At 42.6% G+C, this 20394-nt stretch overlaps 1 protein-coding gene across 5 annotated transcripts in view; it reads left to right on the top strand.

Moving 5' to 3' along the window:
- Positions 1-20394, top strand: part of EML1 (EMAP like 1) — a 131115-nt gene that overhangs the window by 35070 nt on the left and 75651 nt on the right. For 3 of the 5 annotated variants that reach the window (XM_075029857.1, XM_075029853.1, XM_075029852.1), the window contains exon 1: positions 10441-10713. The exons of 1 other annotated variant lie outside the window; for it this stretch is intronic. In XM_075029857.1, coding sequence (XP_074885958.1) covers positions 10647-10713 — 67 coding nt within the window. In that variant the 5' untranslated portion in view covers positions 10441-10646. Of the gene's footprint in view, positions 1-10440; positions 10714-20394 lie in introns of those variants that run through there. One more of the 5 variants, XM_075029855.1, reaches the window with a different exon arrangement.

The following is a 20394-nucleotide window of genomic DNA, read 5'->3' as shown; positions in this document are numbered from 1 at the left end:
ATATGCATTTGTAGAATGACATCTTGTTCCCTCACTGTCCCTGCCTGTATCTTATTTTGTGCTTATTTTGTGTCTTTCTGATTTTACCTCAACATACTTTTGCCATTCATCTATACTTATCCTGAAGAGTTCAATCCCTTTCCATATACTTTCTTCTGTTTGGGTCAGAAAGGGACTTGTGGTGAAGCCAGGGACTTCATTACTACATTTCCTCTCCTTCCTCTACACTGGGATAACTTGAGTTTCTGAGCTCCAAGGGAAAACATGCAAGGATGGAAAAATCCTGGGTTTCAGTCTTCATATGCCATATTTCCTAATTTCACATGGAAGGAAATGGTGAATGAATGACAGAGCAAACACTCTTGATCAGGCCAATGGAAAAAGTACAAAATGCTAAATCGTATCAAGACTCTCCCCTAATTTTATTGGTTGAAAACCATCTAACTCCAAATAGAACATAGCCCATGGAGGACACTGGCAAGAGAAAAGGACATTTTTTCTGCAGTCCTCTGGCAGTTCCCATCTGCTCAGCAGAGCTGAATGCAAACAGATATTTTGCTCTGCTTCTGGTCTCCAATTGCATCATTTTCCACAAGTTCACATGTATGACAGCTGAAAATCATGAGTCATATGTATTCTTTTCCAGCACAAAGTATTATTTACTCCTTATTCTTGGATGGTCACCAAATGACATTTAAAAGAGTGAAATTGGCAAATGTCCTTTTACACAGTCTTATAAAGGTTTTCTTTAAAACATCTTACTGATATGAAATGAATGCCATCAACTTCTTTGAAAGGCATTTTTTTCTTAACTGGTCGTATGACACTAAATAGCATCAGTATTGCTAAGCTTTTTTTCCTTGCTGCAATGATTGCTGAATAAGAAAATAGCTGCTGATGTCTTGAAATAGAAGATGTCATGAAGGAATGGGGAGATATTATAGATGTGTAGATCTGAGAAATCTGGATCTAGAGTTTTGACTTTGCCAAAAACATGTTTAGTTGAATGAAGTCTCTGACGAGCATTAAGCAGCTAGCTAGGTTGTTTGTAATTATTTCTGTATATAGCACCATAAAGCTATATAACACTTTTTCTAAGAAATAAAAAGTAATGAATTCAAGACTTCAGCTGAAGCTGATAGTGCTGTGCAAAATTACAGCAGGTGAAGACTTGGCCCTTGGCCTATTCTACCCATCTCTTAGTCGATGGGTATTCATTCACCTTCATGTGGGAATATCTGTCTGAAGGGATGGTTTGGGGAAAAGATGCAGAATTCTTCATCACAAGATTTCTCAGACATCTGTAAAATATACCACAAGCTGGTTATGGCCAAAACATTCATTAAACGGCTACTGATATGTAAAAGAGCTGATTAAGAGGAAGAATGTAAAGGAAAAGGCAGCAAGCCCCTGCATGGCAGGGCTGCAGGCTGATGTTTAGAGCAAGACCCTAGCTTGGACTGCATGGTGGTCACGCAGTGTCCCTTGGCAACCTCCAGCCCTTCATCAGCCAGTGCACACTGCAGGGGTTTTATGTTCTTAATTCTTTCGTTCATGGCTGCATCAGCTTGTATAATTTATGGCACACAATACATATTTTTCTTTTGAGATTCATTCTATTCTTTATTCCAGCATTTATTCTGTTGGAAAGTGGTGGGACAAGAAGGGGTTATCGGGCATCAAAAAGTTGAAAAGAGCTTGTCTTCTTGCCTTTTTTTGCTTGAATTATGACTGCACTAATGACAAAATCCTTTTAGTTTCCCTCCTTTCCCTTATCTGTAGCTCTGGTTTTCTCTTGCTTCTTTGAAAGCTTGAGAGAGAAATGTCAGGTGGTGAAATACTTCAGAATTAAAGGGCTGCATCAGGAAGCATTTTTGAAATTAGGTGACTCGGTATCCAAAACAAATGCACGATTGTTCTTCATGCTTGGATGGCTGGCAGCCAGGCAGCAGGGCCTGGGCTATTTCTCAGGGCTTCATTCAGAGACTGTCATTATTGCCCCTATTACTTTTTCCTCCATCCAGGACTCTCTTGAATGCCACCACCAAAGAGAAGAATGCCACGCATGGCTTCCCCTGAGGAGGATTAGTAATCCTACACCTTGCACTGCCTGGCAGAGGTGTTTTAAGAACAACCGGCATTCTCTCCCCAAAAGCCAAATGCTTTATTACTGTATGGACCTGATCCTGCAATTTAAACCCCAATGTCTATTCATGTTCCTGGGCAATTCACTGAAGGCTTCTTTGGTTCGACCACTTACTTTGTTGCATTTTATTTCTTAAGTTTTATATGTCAAAAGGAGATGAAAAGTGGAATTTATCTAAATTTCTGGATACACTTGCTATGAATCTGTATAAAGAAATTACTCGGAAAAAACCATGTAACACAAAATTGCTTTGATCACAATGTGGGCCTTGGGTGATTGCACAGACCAGAACAAAAAAGTTTCTTCCAAGCCAAATTCTGTTCCAAAGTAAATAATAAAGTTCAATTCAAACCAAAACTGTAGTTACCCACAAAAATAAAAGCTGCAGTCTGTGCTGGAAATTAGTGAAAAGTAATGTTGAAAACTGTAGGAAAGGATTGTTCCCTATTGCTTTTTTCTTGAGCCAGCCAAGTTTAGATTAGCTGATGATTTAACTGTTTTCTTCCATCCCCAGGTTGTGTCTTGGGATCTTGTACTGGGAAAGCAGAAATGGGCTGAGGCAGCAAAAGCAGTGGAGGGATGAAGGTCTCAATGTAGGTGGTCTCAGGCTCTGGCAGATATCAAAGGAATCTGCGAGTGTAGTGGGCTGAATTTCCTGCCTGCCCCTTGTAGGTCATCCTGCCTTCCACCCTCTCGCTCTTCCACCCGCTCTGGAGAAGCTCATGGAAATTCAATGAGTTTGAACCAGTGGAATTTCTATTGTCCCCTGCAGAAATAACTCACACCATACAAATGGAATATTGCCTTCTTTCTTCCCCTACCTCTTTTGGTATAATTAATATTGTATTTGATGAAAGACACAGGAGGTGGATAAGCAAAACATGAAGCTAGGTTAGTTGAGGTGGTAAATGGGCATATGTGATGGCAGGAGTTAAGGTTACAGGTAAACTCTCTATGACTTTTTAGTAGTGCAAATTAACTTTTCCAATAAGCCCCTAACTAAAAGCAAGCATAACATATGAAATCACTAAAAGAAATGCAGTACTTTTCCCAACTACCTCTCAGAAGACGTTTGCCATAATTAATTTTCCATATCTGGGCAAATTTCCAGTAACATAAATTACCAATTTTAGCTCTTATTGCAAATGTAGGAAGTAACATTAATGAGATTGGCTAGCCCCTTCTAACATTAATCTATTGAACGGATGTGGTGCTTCATCTTACACATACATTTTTATGTGTGCTTTATTATTTACATGGCTGACAGTAAATTTTCCTAGTATGCATCGGTTCCCATGAGAGGCCCTTAATTGTGCTGGATCCTGAAAACAGTGAAACACTGACATGGGAAGGTGGGAAATTATGAATATCAGTTCTGATAAGGCACAAGCTTAAACCACCATCCTACCGACCAGGGAACATAAGAAATAGAGCTGACATATCTCCCTCAGTCCATGGCCACTGTGGGTACCTGTTTGCAGAGGAGAGAGACTGAGAGACTCTCACAGTGTAGCTGACATATATCCTTTGGACAGATATCCTGTTTTCTACTTCTGAGGTTTATGCATTCTTGTAAATTGTTACAGTCAAATTAAAATGCTCATTCTAAAAATTGAACAGAATGACTATTTTAGTACCACTTTGTTAAAAAATGGCAATTTTTGTGTATACCTTAAATGATCAATTTGCTATGCTGTTATTTAAGTACCATTTAAAAAAAATATATCTACATTATAGTTTGCTCTGCTCTTATTCTTCTGTAATATAATTCAGAAGGCATAGATTTATATTGCTGCGGCTTTGTACAAACCAGATATTAAATTGTAATAAATATGACAAATATATGCATAAAATAGACCTCTGGAATATTTATTGTCACAGTAACATGCTTATAATCATAACATAAAAATTAAAACAAAATCAGTGATTTCAGCCATGTGCAGGAGGAGCGTTGATGTGGTGCTAGCCACTCAAAAGCATGTCTTTTTCATACTTGCTGAAAGCATTTCTCAATACCTACATGCCTGGGGCTCCCCGAGGTTTCAGTGGGTGCCGGAAAGCTCCTTCTACTGGGACGGAATTCCCCGTGGGGAGTGATACAGACCTGTAGGGGTGACCCTCCTGTGCCTTGGCTGGTGAACTGGTGAGCCTGTGCCAAAGCTATTGTACCTGAAACCAGAGAAGGCAACTCTCGCAGGAGGTAGGATTCCTGCCCCCGAACACACAGATCTCAAAAAGCTCTGCTCTAGTGGAAGCTTTCAGCCTCTGTTGAGGGCTGAAGCCACCAAAAATAGGGTTGCAGAGCTGAGCTAGAATTGAAAACTTTTAAGGAGTAATTTTGAAGAGTGGATGGATCATTTCCTTGGGTGATGCCATCCATCACTGCACCTCTTCACATCAATCTCTCAGTATTAATATCTCAGAAATGTGTTTCCCACCCACACAGATGGCACAGAAGGTGGAAAAGGAGTTGCATTCCTGTGTATCTGTAGTGTATTTTGCTTCCCACCAGTTTAGTATCATTATGTTATATCTATGGATGTAACAAGTCTGCAGTTGGCCATTACATACACTGAAGTGCATTGAACCCAACTTGTTAGGGGACCTTACAAAAATAAGGGTATTTCTACTGCAGGCACTATGCTTGAAAACATTTCATAATAAACTGTACAAGTAATACCTTCAGAGTTTGCAGGCAGGGTAGTCTAATGGTTAGTGCACTCAACCGGTAGTTATTCTGGTTTGATTCTGTCACTGCCTTCCCAGCATGACTGGCTGTCTCATGTTTTCCCTCTTATTTTCCAAATATGTAAAATAAAGACAACATTTAGTTCAAAAAGGTGATGCAAGTCTGAAAGCACCACTGTTTGCTGAGCAGCCTCCTATCTTTGAATGGGAAGAGTCATAGATGTGCAAAGCATTATTCTTTTCATCTTGAAAGCCTTCTCTTTGTGTTTACAAATTAATCAATCTGCAAAGCAGTATTTTTTTTCCTGGGCAGTATGATTAAGAATATTCTTATTAATTATAGGGAAAATTCCACAATTCCAATATAAGTAATTTGAAACAACATGATGTATATAGACATATTGCAACATATTTTCATTTGGATTGTAAAACATGCATACCTTTGATGGTTTCATCCCACATTTGTTATATTGTATTTTTAATGTGCTCAGACTGTGCTGGCATAATGGTGATCCTCCCCTTATACCCCATCTTTCCCACATGCATGGAGTGTGCTTTGTAGTGACATTCATGAAGACCCCTGCTGTGGCTGAAATGCTGGAGTCCTGCTATTTAGAATGAACGATTATTCCAGCAGTTGAAGTGTTTTCACAAAGGAGACTGGGCGGCAAGGCACTTCGTCCTTTCCTACCCCACAGTAGGAGAGGAAATCCTTATTTGAGCCTATGATAGGACTGTGACAGAGAATCCCACCTGGAGATAGTCTAGTGGTGAGGAAAAGCCACTTCTGAAGAACAAAGACAATTTATTCACTGCATGAAATTATCTTAAAAACCCCAAACAATCTCTGCTGCTGCTCGCTGAAGAGAAAGGGCAAACAAACAAAAATATAAAAAATCTGTCTAAATCAGGATTTCAGCAGACTTGAGGCCGCTAAATCCAAAACTTAACCCCAGAGGCCCCTCTGCTAAATGCCGATCTCATCCTGCAGTGCCTAAAACCCTGTCGCTGGCTCTTCCTTCCCTGGGGCTCCTGCCGTCGTAGCCTGCTGCTGCTTCTGGGCATCACGGCTGCCCCGCGCTGGCCCCCGGCTCCTGCCGAAGCACCGTGTCCTCCAAGGTTGAGGTAGAGCACCTCGCTAGTGAAACAAGGTCTGTGCTCCGACGCCAGCTTTCAGACCACCTAACTCCCAGTGCTGGTGGTGAACGGCTGCAAGAGGTGCCCATTTCTTCTGTTTTGAATGAGTGATAGATGATTCAGGGAGAAGCGCACGCGTGGTACCTTGTGTTTTGGATTGTAGGCTGAGGCCAGGCACCAAGTGTTGCAGTGCTTCAGTTTTTCAATAGATAAAACCTCTGACTCAGAGGAAAAGCAAAACTTGAACAAACATGCAATTTAAAACCTTCCAGGCTCGAGCAGGGACTGACTGCTGCATTAAGACAGACTCTAAATGCTGAAATGGACTCTTACGTCTTAAATGGAAACACAGTGAACTAACAGAACTGGGCTCAGCTCCCTTTGATCACGCTGCAGTAAACGTGACCTACCAAATGATTGCTCAAGAGCTTGAGGGGCTCTTCAAAAGTTAGTCACAGTAAAACAGATGTTATAATTATATCCACTGATAAATGTTAGCAAAACCAGCACATTGGCTGATGGCGCTAGATGCTTTGCCCGATGAAGATTTCCCTAGTTACAAAATAGGTTCAGCGTGCGCAACAGCTGCCCAAGCTTTCCCGATCCGTTCAGCAGACACGCACTGCACTGACCTGAAAGAAGAACCTTCCAGCCTCTGTGGTGAACAGAGCCTTCCCCTCCTGCAAACTCCGCAAAGAAGGGCCCACTATACCTGTGCCATTAGCAGCTCTGCATGGCAGGCTTTGCCACTGACATCCAAATCCCAGCCCCAAGGGTCCTTCCCTTACCAAGCGCCATCACCTCTTTCCCCAGACAGGCCTGCTGAAGGCAATGGCATTCAGCACAGACCCAGGCTGTCCAAACTCTCACCAAAGGGCAGACTGTCCAAACTCTCACCAAATGGTGAGAACAGCCTGACACTGTCAGATGACAGAGCCACAGAAGTGAACCAGAAGAGAAAGTCCCTCTTCAAAAGCCTTTCTCTACCAGCCAGGTAAAATGTGCTCATATCAGGCTGTTTCTCTCAACATTATTGTTAAATGTAAACAGTAAAGGGATAAGATTTATATAATCAGTGTCTGCTATTTTAGTGGATTTTCAGAGGATACTGTAACTAACTCAGATTTCTTTGTTTTATATTGACATGATGACTGGGACAGCTTGCTCTTGACTTGAGAGTATTGTCAGCTATAATATTATATTATAATACTATACAAATCTATACTGTTGAGAGTTATGAACTACAATACTTCTGATACAAACCTGCTGCAGGGTATTTTTTGTATTTATTAGTAATGCAGAACAAATAGAAATAAAAAAGGAACAGGAATACATAAAACATCAAAATTATTTTTTATAGCCTATTAACAGGAAGTGAAAGCAAGGCTTCTTTGTCCTAAAATTGGAGTATTAACTCCTGAAAATTCAGCTAAGGATCGGTAAAAGCTCTTTTGTTCTCACTTAGCAAATAGTCACTTGTATTACACCACCCAATACAAATGAAACTTAAATCATTAGTCACAAAATACAGCTTTCAAAAATGTAACATCACACAGAGTTTCTGACACTGCCAACAGTAAGCATGCACAAACATACAGCAACAAATCCCCTACAGTTACATCAGTCCCCTCTATTGCTCAGGGTGCCACATTCCCATCTCTATGATTTCCCATTTTCTGATGCACTAGCTCTGATCTGTACAAATGATTAAACCTATACTTTACTGAAAAATGGACAATAAAAAGAAGCATCTTCATCATTTCACCATACCAGCAGACTTCCCAGAGACACATTAATGCATCCTTCTGATCCATTGTCCCATTGTTCCCACAGCCAGACAGAATTTTTCATTTTGTGCCTTGTGGTGCAGTTTAGCGTAATAAGATTGTAACAGGTCTCAAAATCATTGCAATTAAATTATGAAACTGTTTTCCTTTTCTGACCCTTGCCCTCAGAATATAATGGCATCATAACAGCATCTAGAGGCTGGAGCTGAGATCATTTTCTGTCACATCACCGAGCTGATTTGCAGTGCGGTGAGACGATAGGCTTCACTGACACCTTTACAACTAATTTTGGTGGGTAATCTATTCTAAGGTTTTAGATGTTGTATCTTCCTTTAAGAACGCCGCCTTCAGATCAGGTTTAGATTTGAGTTTCGAAGAGACTTTTAATTTCCGCTCTCTGAAATGGAGCTGCGTTGCCCCTTTTTGTCCTTTCTTCTGCTTTGGCAGATGTCGTAAAAGTTATTGGGCACTTACTTCTCTTACCTTTGTAGCATTCTCACTGACAACACATTTTTTACTACAGACATAATACTTTTAGATAGCATAGATTTCATAGATTTATTTGCCAAAACTTGCACATCTGAAGGAGGTATAGGTTAAGCTAACATCGACATCTTATGGCAAGCATGCTACTTGTGCTGAAACTGTCTCAAGCTGGTGGGAAATCAGCACATTAAAACACTTCTTAACCTCAAAAATAATAACCTAATCATCGCAATAACATTTTAAAATGAAGGAAATTCTTGATTAAAATTTGTATTAAAAATGAGCTTCATTTTTCTATTATTGTAACTTGTCTGCCAAAAATCCCATGCATGTATGTGCTTCTGTGTGTACAATTTTTTAGAACAATATGGTATCTTCAAAAAGTTTGATGGCTTATGATTGAAAAGGTCATGAGAAAACCTAAGGGCTCTGCATTAATTTTAAAGATGAGAAAGAATAATTGCTCATTTAAAACATTAAGAAAATCTATTGTCTTTAGTATTTTTAAGTCATTTTCTCTTCCATGGTTTTTGTTTTTTTTTTATATAATGAAACTACCACAAATCTCTGTTATTTTATAGCCCACAGCTATAAAAAGCAGTTGTTCTTGTCAGATACAAGTTAAGCACCATCAGGCTGGGTAAGTACTTGTGTTGGAGATGACTTCAACACGACCGATATTGGCAGTGGCAATTCAGGAGGGAGCACTTTTCACTCTGCTTTAATATGGAACCAATATCTCTGCCTAATTTTATAGCGTATTTCTGTGTTAGCACTACCATGGTTTAGTGGTTGGTGAAAAGACTCGTATATACCGAACCCATGCCTGTAAATGGATCCACATGATGGAACTGCCCTGCAAAAAGCTCCTGAAAGGACTGAGACCCGAAGATGTGCTTCGTTAAGTGCTTTGGCATTTTTCAAGATGAAAGGTGCTATAGATACGGAATGCACTATTTTTCTTGTGTCCCTTGAGGAGCTTGAAATAAAAATGCCTTTCAGTCACTTGACACTTCAACATCCCTAGCACAGAAATCGAAGCCCGTAAGGTATAAAACAATTTTACAGTATTACCAGCCACCAGTTTTGTACTACTACCCTCATCTCACCACGAATGGACGTTGTAAACATACCTAGCTAAAAATATTAAAAGCAGTTGAAATTATTTCAGTGTTCTATATTGGAAAAGTGTGTAATATTCTTCAAACTAGGTGGTTAAAACTGTATAAAATGCCCTAGCAAATTACAGTATGTATCTTTTTTTCCCCCCCGCTGTTATTGTAAGAGAGCGTCAGTTGCAGTATTATCTTGACAACTCTATCCTGTAGCCAGCTGAATCTCCACTGAAATCCGTGGAGGGCCTAAGGTGCAACTACACGCAGTCTGTTGCTTCAGTGGAAGAAGCGGGAGGAGCGTCAGCTAAGCCAGCAATAAGCAGAGCGTTGCTGCAGCACGGAGGGATGCCGAGGCTGTAAGTGCCCTGCGCTCTCCAGCTGACAGCCTGCCCCGGCACTCGCTGCGAAACTTCAGCCTTCAATTCCGAGACTCAATTCAGAGCTCCCCTGCGCGGCCGTGCTTCTGGCTCACCCTCGGAGCCGCCCGGCGGGCATTTCGCCCCGCCGGGGCGGGCGTTGCCGCTGCTCCACCTCGCCCCGATCAGGGCAGCCCGTCTCGCCGCGTCCCGCCGTCGGGCGGGAGGCACGGCCCCTCGCCGCCGCACGGGGGGCCGCCGCTCGCCCCTCTTTCAGACGGGGGCCGGGTTTCGGCGGCGCAGGGGCGGCCCGGCCCGGCGCGGGGGCTCGGCGGCGCCGCTGAGGGGAAATGGCCGCGCCGGCCCAGCGCCTAGCCGGAGGACGCGGCTCCCCGCTGGCCCTGCCGCCCCGCCGCGTGTCCCCGTCGCCGTCCCCCGCCTCTCCCCGCTGGAGCTAGCGGTGCCCCGGGCCTCACCGCTGCGCTCGCCCGGCCCTCCCGCCGCCCGCGCCCGCCCAGCGGCTCCCTTCCCGCGAGATCCCGCCGGCCGCGCTCCGCCGGTGCTCCGCCGCCGCGGCGCCGGGATCTCCCCTCCGCCTGCCGGCCGCCGGGCGGAGGCTGCCGCCGCCCGCCGGGGAGCCGCAGGGCGAGCCGCCGCCGAGCGGGGGAGCAGCCCCGCGGCCCCCCCGCCGCCGCGCCGTGACGCCGCCCCGCCCCGCCCCGCGGGTCTCCCCCCCTCGCCTCAGCGGCGGAGCGGAGCGGAGCGGCCGCCGCCCCAGCCGCGGCGGAGTGAATGGGTTGCCATGGCAACTGAGTGAGGCAGGCAGCAGGCCGCCGCGGCCCCAGCCGCCTCCGCTCCTCAGCTGTGTGGGCGAGGAGGCAGCGGGCGGCCGCCGGGACAGCCGAGGGGAGGCCGGGAGCGCAGCGGCAGGATGGAGGACGGCTTCTCCAGCTACAGCAGCCTCTACGACACCTCCTCGCTGCTCCAGTTCTGCAACGGTAAGGGCGGGGGCCGCCTCCCGCGGCCGCCCCCGGCGAGCAGCGGGGTCCCGGCGCCCCGGCGGGGCGGAGGCGGAGGCCGGCGCGGGGAAGGCAGCGCCGGGAGCGGGCCTGCCTGAGGCTGCCGGCGGCGTCTCCGCCGCCCAGGGCCGCCCGTCTCCGCAGCGTAACTCGGGGACAGGAGGAGGAGGAGGAGGAGGAGGGAGGAAACTTCACCCCCCTCAGCCTCCCCCGTTATCCAGAGGGAAACCTGCCGGCCCTCGGCGCCGGGGCGCCTCTGCGAGGAACTTCTGCTGCACCTCCTTCGCGGGAATATGTATAGACATGTGTGCGTACGCGTATACACTGCGGATGCGTGTGCGTGTCTGCCTCAAAGGCAGGTCTGGTAGCCCAAGCCATCACCCGCCGCTGCGTGTCTCCGCTGCGCGTGTGCCAGCGTACATATATATATGTATGCATATACGTATGTGTGCGTGTACGTATGTATGTACCCGACGGAGCTGTGGGCGCACGCATGTCACCCTGAGGCGCGCAGTGGCACGCAGCGGCGGCGGGAGCCGTCCCGGCGGCGCGCGGTGCGGTTCGGTGCGGTGCGGCTGGGGCAGGTGTCCTTCCGCCCCCCTGCCCGCGCCCCGCTCCGCTGCCTGCCCGCAGAGCGCACCCAGCGGCTCTCCACGGGGGAGAAGGACGGTTTCTAGGTGTCACATGCCTGTGTGGAGTTAAGGCAGTTGGGCTGCAGTTCCTGATTTTTCTTTCCGGTGTTTTTTTAAAGGTAGGGGTTATTGGGGTGGCGGCGTGAGAGGGGAGCTGCTGGGCTGCAGTGACGGGTCGTAAAAAGGGAAGACGGAGGTGAGGAACTGCCAGTATCCTCAGAGGAGGTATTTGGAGATTGGCCTGCATAGTATTTGGGATTATTCAGCTCGCTGGTGTTTACTGTTATTTGCGGGGAAATAAATATCTGATGTCCTAAATGTTACAAAGAGTTCTTCACGGTAAACTTTAAGCTCAAAATGCCTTACTGTGATTCTAGTTATTGCTTTCTAGCAGCAGAATTGCGAGCATTCATAGTCTCGTATTTCATCCAAAACTCATTTGTGGATCTCTTATTCCTCCAGATTTTAGTAGCGGTCTGGCTTTCTACTGCTGTCTGAACAGCTGGAATCAGGTTCATATTAAATTGCCTCATGACAGCAACTGCATCAAACGTAGCTGCCTCTTCTCTTGGAAGAAATGAAGATGATAAATTTTACGTGATTTTTCTTTGTGGTGTGGTGCAGGAAAAGGACAGGTTAGCGGAAAACTAATATGTGTGGACCTTGAGATTGTGGGAGCAGTTTTTCAGGGCATGACGAGTCGCGCGTGTGGGCTGTGCATTGTGTGGTGACACTGTATTCTCAGAGCTCTTCATGAGAGAAAACTATGACTATGTACGGGGGCTGTACGCTAATAGCAGATGCCTGTTTTGCCTAAACTTAATAAATATTTCATTGTAAGTATTTTTAAAAAGAAAACATACAGCAATGTATTTCAAAGTTTATACTCTAACACATTTATAAGCAAGCTGTCTTCCTACCAAAATCCTTTGGTTTTGCTTTTACAGTGTACATGATACTAGCATGCATGTGGGAACAGTAGGAGTAGCAGCACTTTCTGAAGAGTTTGAATAAACAGAGTAGCTTATTTCTGAGAACTGTCACTCATGTTGATTTTGTAGCTCCAAGCACCTATTATACATGATGGAAATAAGCCATACGTATTTATGCTGTACATAGGTTTTAAAATCTTAGTTAATCCTTAAGTATTATGTTCTAGAAGGTGTTACTGATGAGATCGCTTGCCTAGCTGTCATCTCATTGTAGATAGTGAGCTCAAGGGCTGTTGTAAACTTGTATTATCTTGTGTTTATAAAAGAAAGTGGGTGAATTGAGAAGCCTTTCCTTTTATGAGTTAGCCTTCAGTGAGACTGTATTAGATGAGATGAGGAAGAACAAGAGAATCAGGCCTTTGAGTACTGCCTTGAGGTGATCAGATATTTCACACGGACACACATGACCCATGAGGAAAAAAAAAATACAGATGGAGAATGCCAGTGAGGGTTTTGAGGTTGAAAGAGGAAAAGAAAATTGCTTTACAGGGAAGTGGAAAGCTCTTGCAAGTGTAATGGGTAGTATGAAAGACAATGTGAAGTTGGGAGTGGGACAGGCATAAAGAAGAACAAAACAGAGCAAGCAAGTGGTGGAGATGTGAAGGAAAATTCGATTTTGATATAGGGTAAAGTGAAATACAGAAGTGGCTGGTAAGCACTCGATGTGATCATCACTGTGCTGTAAGGTTTTCTGTTCTGAACGTAGAAGAAAGGATTAATTTAGTTTTACAAGTAAAGTCATGATGGAATTTTCTGATGGTCTCGAACTGAAGAAATGATAAAGAGACTGCCTGTATGTGTTGTGTTTGGAAAGATCGGGACACAAAGCCTGCGCTCCTGTAAAAATAACTGTGGATCACCTGTAGGGTAGCAACTGAGCTTTAGTCTGGGCCCAAGGATGGCTGGAGCTTCTCCCACTTCCCGGTCCCTTCTCCCTGCTCGGAGGAGGTGGCGGCCACAGAGGGAATGGGGGAGGAAGGGAGGGCAGGAGTTTGTGATGGGGATGAGGGAGCAGGACCTTGGCTGTTGGCAGACCTGGTCAGAGAGGAAAGGAGTAATAGGAGGGGAAACTTACCCCAAGCCTCCCTTTCTCTCTAGAAGGGGCTCTGGGTTCAGGAGAAGAATTTGTGTCTTTTTTTTTTTTCCTCCCTTCTTTACTCATAGGCAGATCTAGTCTGCATGATTGTTTAGTAATGTATTTTTGTGGCTTGCAATGCTTAAAAAATATGGTAAATGGAGAAGGAAAAGGAAGGGAGAGAAGAAAGGGGTGAGGAAAATATGTTCGCTTTGAGCTGCATGTCTAAAATCTAGGGCAAATATTTAGCACAGCTAGTTCAAAGACACCTACTTTCTTCAACTCTGTTTTACAGAACAGTAAGGGTAGGGTTGGCATTTGAGAAACATGTTAATGAACGCAAGTGTCAGTCTGAGATTGCAAGTTAGTATTTCTTGCTTTGATGCTATGTGATTTTAGGCAAGTTATTTCCTTCTTGTTGCCTTGGTTTCCTTAGTGGTAAACTCAGAGGAAAGTACATACCTACTTTGGAGGAGTTCATCGCATTTGTCTGAAATCTCCCTCTTGATTTTCAGAGGACAGTCTCTTCAGACACATAAAAAGTGTACTTTCCTCTGAGTTTACAGCTCGGTATTTATATAACTTTTAGGTAGTTCTTGGGTAGAAAGCCGTTATGTTTATCTACAGTCAATCAGGGTGTTGGTAATGTGTTATTTAAGCTGAAGGTAAAAGTGGCAGAATATTGATAAGGCAAGATAACATTGAGATTTTTAGTGTCTGCTTAAAAACTGATGGAGAGAACCGTGCTGGACATGAAACTCTACAGAACAAGGCACAGACTGAAATTACAGACAGAGCTCATCTCGCCTCCAGCTGATTTACTGAGCTGCAACAGTGGTCAGTAGTGATTATAGACAGGCTGGGGGAGACACGTAGGGTGTGGGCAGGGCTTTGTGGGTCCTCTGACAACAATTCCCTAACCATTTTTAGCCGTAACGATGACCTAATAAACATGGCTTTCACCACGCTAATGGCTGTGGGCAGGATTATTAGGCATGTAGAATTTAAAGGGTGAAATCTGTGATTCCTGCACTCTGCAAAATGCCTGTGTGGACCTAGAGAAGGAAGTGAGAATTTATCCTTGATTCATTTACAACTTGAGGCATCTCTTTAATATCCTTCACTTGGCTAGTGGGAAAATTGTAGCTGTCAAATGGCCATTTCTGCAACCACGGATGCCTCGTTTGACAGAAACTTCAAATTTAGAGTATCTAGGTAAAGCAGTAAAAAAAGTGTAAAACAAATTCTTTCTTAATGGAATTGATTTATTTGGCAAGGGATTCCATAATATTAATTACAGTTCTGTTTAACTGATTACCTGAAGTGTACTTGCTAGTAGAAAAATTTAGAGTTTGAGAAAATTTTGAAGTAATACCAACTGTATTAGCTTTTATTAAAAAAAAAAAAAGGCAGAATAATAAAAAAAACTCTTAAAAAGTAACAGATCCTTTTTGCTCCCTCCCTCTCCCCTAAATCACTAAATCACATTATTAAGATTTTTGACAACTGTTTTGATAACTGTCAGTCACTATTTCTTTTAAGTCATGAAAAGTAAATTGTGTGAAACAGTTCATATACTAGTTTTGGCCAGTTTATTTCCAGTTTGACTCTTCTGCTTCTGTAATTATCCACCACAAAATAAATCGAATATATATACCTTTTCTCTCCGACTCATGTATCTACAAGTGGACTGATGCCCTGTCGGTGAGGAAGTGAACGCCACAAACAGGAAACCTTTATGGACAGTATTCTTCTGGCAGTTGGCTCTTCTTTCCCATTTGACTCTCACACTTCCTCTCCCTAACCTTCTGAAATACAGCCAGTTACCCTCTTCTTACAACTGGACCAAAATGACACAATATAATATGGATTAGGGAAGGAACAATGGTAAGTTGAGCTTTCAGGTCACTAGTTCAGATCTGTCAAGGGTTGGAAGAGACTGTAATTTGTTTTACTCTGATCACTTCTAGGAATAATGCAAACCGAGATTTGATTTAATTTGGTTCTCACTGGGCAGATTCATGCACTGTGTGTATGAAAAGATGTTGCAAGCATGTTAATAGCATTACTCATGTTTGTTGTTTTTCTCAAAAGCCTAGAACAACAGAGACATACAAACCAGGCTTTCTCATGTTTCAACTCTAGACCTGTTCTGTCCAGGATAGCAGCATGTTTTGAACTCGGGAGTGGAGGAGATGTCCTACAAAACTGACAGAAGTTTCATGTAGGGTAATAGAAAATTTTATTGCTCAGAATTGCTTGGACAGCATTTCCTTATTTGTTTCATTAAGATTTGTTCTGGCTCTTACAAACTCTTAAATGTAATGCTGGATTGGACTCTACATTAAGTGTCTGTTTTGCACGTTTTGGAGCTATATAGAATACAAGTTGATTTTTTTGATCAGCTTGCTTCTAGAACTTATTTCCTTCTATCCTGGAATAAAGGGGAGGGGTGGCATACAGAAACACATTTTTTTGTATGTGCAGTAATTGAATGCAGAATAAATCAGTACACTATGAAATAAAAATAACTTGCTGTAATGGACACTTTCACAATATATATTGTTAGCCTATTAAAGCTCAAACTATTATTTTTAATAAGACACTATATAAGTAAAATGAATTTGTTGCCCTTTAATTAGCTATGTATTTCCCAATCATGAATTATTAAAACTCGTTTTAGTTATGGATAGTGTTAATTGTAGTTACTGGAATTTAATTTTTTTCTTTTTTTTTTTTTTTAAACTAAGCTTTTAAAAACAAACGAAAATGTAGACCAGTCATGAGAGAATCCTTCAGTGCCAGTCAAACCTCAATAGAGAATCTGTGTCAGTGTTAGCAGTATGGAAAGAAACTACAAGTATCAAGTATTTTATCATGAATAAAACAACATACAGAATTGCAAATTAAAGCATTGGGCTCTCAGCAAAAAAACATGCTTTATCTGATCTTCAAGGAGTTTTTTAAAAATTTAATGGTACTTTACAGAGCTGATAAAATATGTGTTTTAAGTTCTAATTCAGTATAGCAAAACTCAGATTATTTTATTGACGCTTAAACCACGTGCAAACAATTCAAATAAGGATTAAAATTATATTAGAAGTACATCATTAAAAAGTGAATATGTGAGGAGGCAGTGAGGGAGTATGCCAGTCAGCGACATACATTTTAATAGGTTTTATCCTGACTTCCCTCCTGTTTCTCCTTTCATTAGAAATTTAAGATGAAGATTTTAAAGTTGATGCTGTGGTTCTTTTGTCAAGAGAAATTTTGCAAAGCTCTAATGAAGAACCTGTCTTTTGATCGTTAAAATCTTGAGGAATATGTGAGAGAATAAGTAGGAAGGTTGCATGAAATGGTATAATGACTACATTTTTTGTGGGGTACTTGCTGTTCACAAATGACACTAATTGGGCAACCAAAAGGAATTGTGAAAGCTTAGAGGGAGTGCAGAAGGAACTATGGGTGATGCTCTTCTTCCATGAAACACAATTTAAAATGTTCGTCCATTACATAATTAAAATGTGGAAGTAGCTCCCTGAGGTTTTTTAGGGAGATGGGGTGGGGGATAATGATATGTTAACATGATTTCACTAAATTAATTCTTTGGAAAGTAATTAAGTGAGATTGTCCACACTCCATTACTTCCAAAGAGTAAAATCTGACATGGTCCATCATTTTCTTGTCTTGCTTTGAAATGACTGATTATTGAATAAATATAATATACTTATTTTAAAAGTAATATTGGAGGTCTCTAGCAGTGTTTTTAGATATTGTGGAATGGAGTAACTAATTGCCTTTTTGGATTTAAAATCTCAATTAAACACCTCATTGTGATAAAAGCAGTTTGCATTTCTTAATAGCATAGACCCTGTATTTGATTGGAAACTTAGGTAAGTTTCCTGCAAACAGGAAAGAAGAAATATTTTCTGGTTTTAAGTTTAACTTCTATAATCTGTTGCAGGTCAATATATGAAACATTGCTACTGGCTTGTAGTCATCTGAGAATTGTGTGTGAACAGGAGTCTAAGCTAAGCTTTAAAATGTGAGGTTCCTAAGAGACAGAACAGATGAGCACATTTCAATACGTAAATAGAAAAGATGGAGAATCAGTCATTATTTCAAGCTAGTAAAGGCAAATATTTTTTAATGGAAACTTTGTAAAGAACCTTGTATTTCATGAAAACTAGATATTTCTTTTTCTTAACAACTGTGGTGGAAAACACAACAAACAGAAACAGCTTTTGAGATTTCCAGCTGCAGCTCCTGTACACCCAAGTGGGGATGGCTGGACAGTGGTTTCTAGAAATTCCCTGAGACTGTGGAACGTTTTTGTACCCTGAAGTCAGCAGCATTAGGAGCAGCTTTTTTTTATTTTTTTCCCCTTGGGGAAAAAAAAAAATAATCCTGAAACCTGAGAAAGATGCTGACAGTTAGTTTCATATTTATGTTTACTAAAACCAATTACCACTCTGTTGCTTCCTTTCCCCTTCCCTGTCCAGCATTTCCCAAACTGTTTTACCCAGACCTGTTGCTGCCTAGAAAGCATCCTTCCATCTCCCAAATGGAGATGCCGCTTTATACAACTTGCAGGGTCCAGCAGGTGGGTCCTTCTCCTGACCCTGACGTGAGCACATCAAGCTTAATGAGTTACATCACATGGTCCTACCGCTCAGTGTCCGATGAATTGCACGCTGGCAGAGGATGGCTTCTTGGAGGTGAGCGAGGTCTGTGGCTAGATGGGTGGTCTGGTGAGGCTGGCTGGGCTGCAGGGGGGCAACGGGGTCTTTATCTAAACTGATAAAAACCTGAGAGGCATTAGCATATCCTGAGACTCAAGCCAGTCTTTATTTGAACCAGTGTCTGCACTTCTGCCTTTTTGCTTTACATCTTCCAAATATAGGCCGAAATAATAGGGCAGTGACAGCCAGGACTGTGCTCAAGTGATGTGAAAAATCAGGCCATCTCTTTTAGGTTCCTAACTGTGAACCTAAAAATTGAATTTTGAATTGAATTTTAAAACAGTTTGAGGAGTTCACGTCCATGGATTATATGAGGCATGGATATAAAGCATATTTAAAATAGATCAGTGTAACACAGTAAACAATTACTGATGTGACCTGGGGTAAGAGCCGAAATTGTGATGCAGTGCAGCTCATAGGAGTTTGGCTGTGGACTTCAGTACGACTGCGATTTCAAACTCTGAAAATGCTTGTGGCAAACTGCAGTTGAGTCTAAGAAAATGAGGATTCTTAGTAATTTTGGCTCTTATGGTAAAAAGTATACACCACTGTAATTTAGCTAACTCTGTATAATACCATGCACAGAGGGAGGTGTGAGGGTAGGTTTTTTTCTTTTTCTCCCTTTTATGCTAGACAGTGTGTGTGTGAGATCCCTGTGGTGGCTGTATTTCAGTTTGGAAATAAGTAATTTCCTCTGTGTTCAGATGTTTTAATGAACTAATTAGGGATCCTTTGGGACAAAAGATTTTATACATAAAATTTTTAAGTTAAGCATTTATATGTTTTGCAAGGCTTGAGGCCTTTCTCTACTGAGAAGTGAGAAAAGATCCATTTTTAAAATTTGGGGTTTTGGTGTGTGGTCTGGCAGATGTGTAGGCTGGGGTCAGCTACCGGTGGCATACAGATAAACCTTTTCTCGAATGGTGTGCTGCAGGATCCTACAGCTGAAGGGTGGAATACTTTAAAAGAGGTATATCTAAGATGCAGTAGCTCCGAGATGCTGTATTTTAGTGGTATGTCTACATTAGCAGGGAATGTGGGACAAGAGGAAGAAATCTGTAAAGCAAAACAGTTTGTGGTGAGGCCTCGGGTGTCCGTATGTCTCTGCATTTACCATGGACTGGTTCTAGTCTGATGCCATGCACTAAACACACATCATTAGTACTCAAGCGCTCCTGGTGCACTGCTGGAGTGCACTTCCAAGACTTGGCCATGGTTTGAACCAAAGAGGGGTGAGTGGTGATGATCACTGCATGAGCACCCTCGGGGTCCAAGCTAAAATATGTATTGGAAGCCAGTGGTTATCGAAGTTGGTGGGTAGTGCTGCTGGGGCAGCTAGAGCTGGGACAGTTGTGCTGTCGTCGTCTTTGAGTGATGTTGTCTCCCAGTCTTTAGTCTCTTACCATCATTCTTTCTAATTTGGGAAGAAGTATGGTCGGTACACTACTCCTGCAAAGTTTTTTACTCGTTGTTCCACTCTGTTTTTCTTGAGAAGAGATTCTTAATATTGTGAACAAGGGACCACAGGACTTGTCTTGGGGCTTGAGCGCTTCTGTAGGTCTGAAGATTTATTAAGGGTTTGTTTATCAACAAGCTCATTATGGACACTGACAGTGTTCAGAACTGAAACCTAGAAACTCTTGACTTCTTTTGTGTGAAGTTTAATGGATCGGACAGTGCTAAAATCAAGGCTTTACATTTACAAGAGTTCTGCTTCATTGAAGGATTTAAGACCAGTCGTTTTAAAGGGAAGGGGCAGGGGGTGGGCTGGGTGGGTTACCTGGCCTTTTTATCATTTAGTAGCTCAGTGTTTCCACCTCTGTTTTTAAAGGTGAATAAACAGGATACAAATAGTAAGGTTTCTGGTTATGGGATTCCCCACCCCAGTATGATTGATTACTGTATGGTGGGTTTTGCTTAGATTGTTTTTGCTACATTTGACAGTCTGTTATCTGAAAGACTTGGAATAAGCATGTTATTTGCACAGGTCTGAAAAAAATGTTTCTGACTATCACACCATAGTCTTTCAGAACAAATTTATAGCTGAATTAAATCATTAGTTATCTGAACTGTATTTCAGCTTTCTTTTATGACCTGGATGCTTTGTTTCAGTTTTTGGAAACAGTTAAGAAGTGGAGTCATGGCATTGAATGTTCAGCTATGGAACTGAAAAGTGTTTGCTGTTAAGTGAATGCTTCATAACTAAAACTCATGGAAGC

Source organism: Buteo buteo, chromosome 6, assembly GCF_964188355.1.
Source record: "Buteo buteo chromosome 6, bButBut1.hap1.1, whole genome shotgun sequence".
Lineage (NCBI taxonomy): Eukaryota > Metazoa > Chordata > Aves > Accipitriformes > Accipitridae > Buteo > Buteo buteo.
The sequence above is the reverse complement of the archived record's forward strand: the minus strand, read 5'-3'. Positions and strand labels throughout refer to the sequence as shown.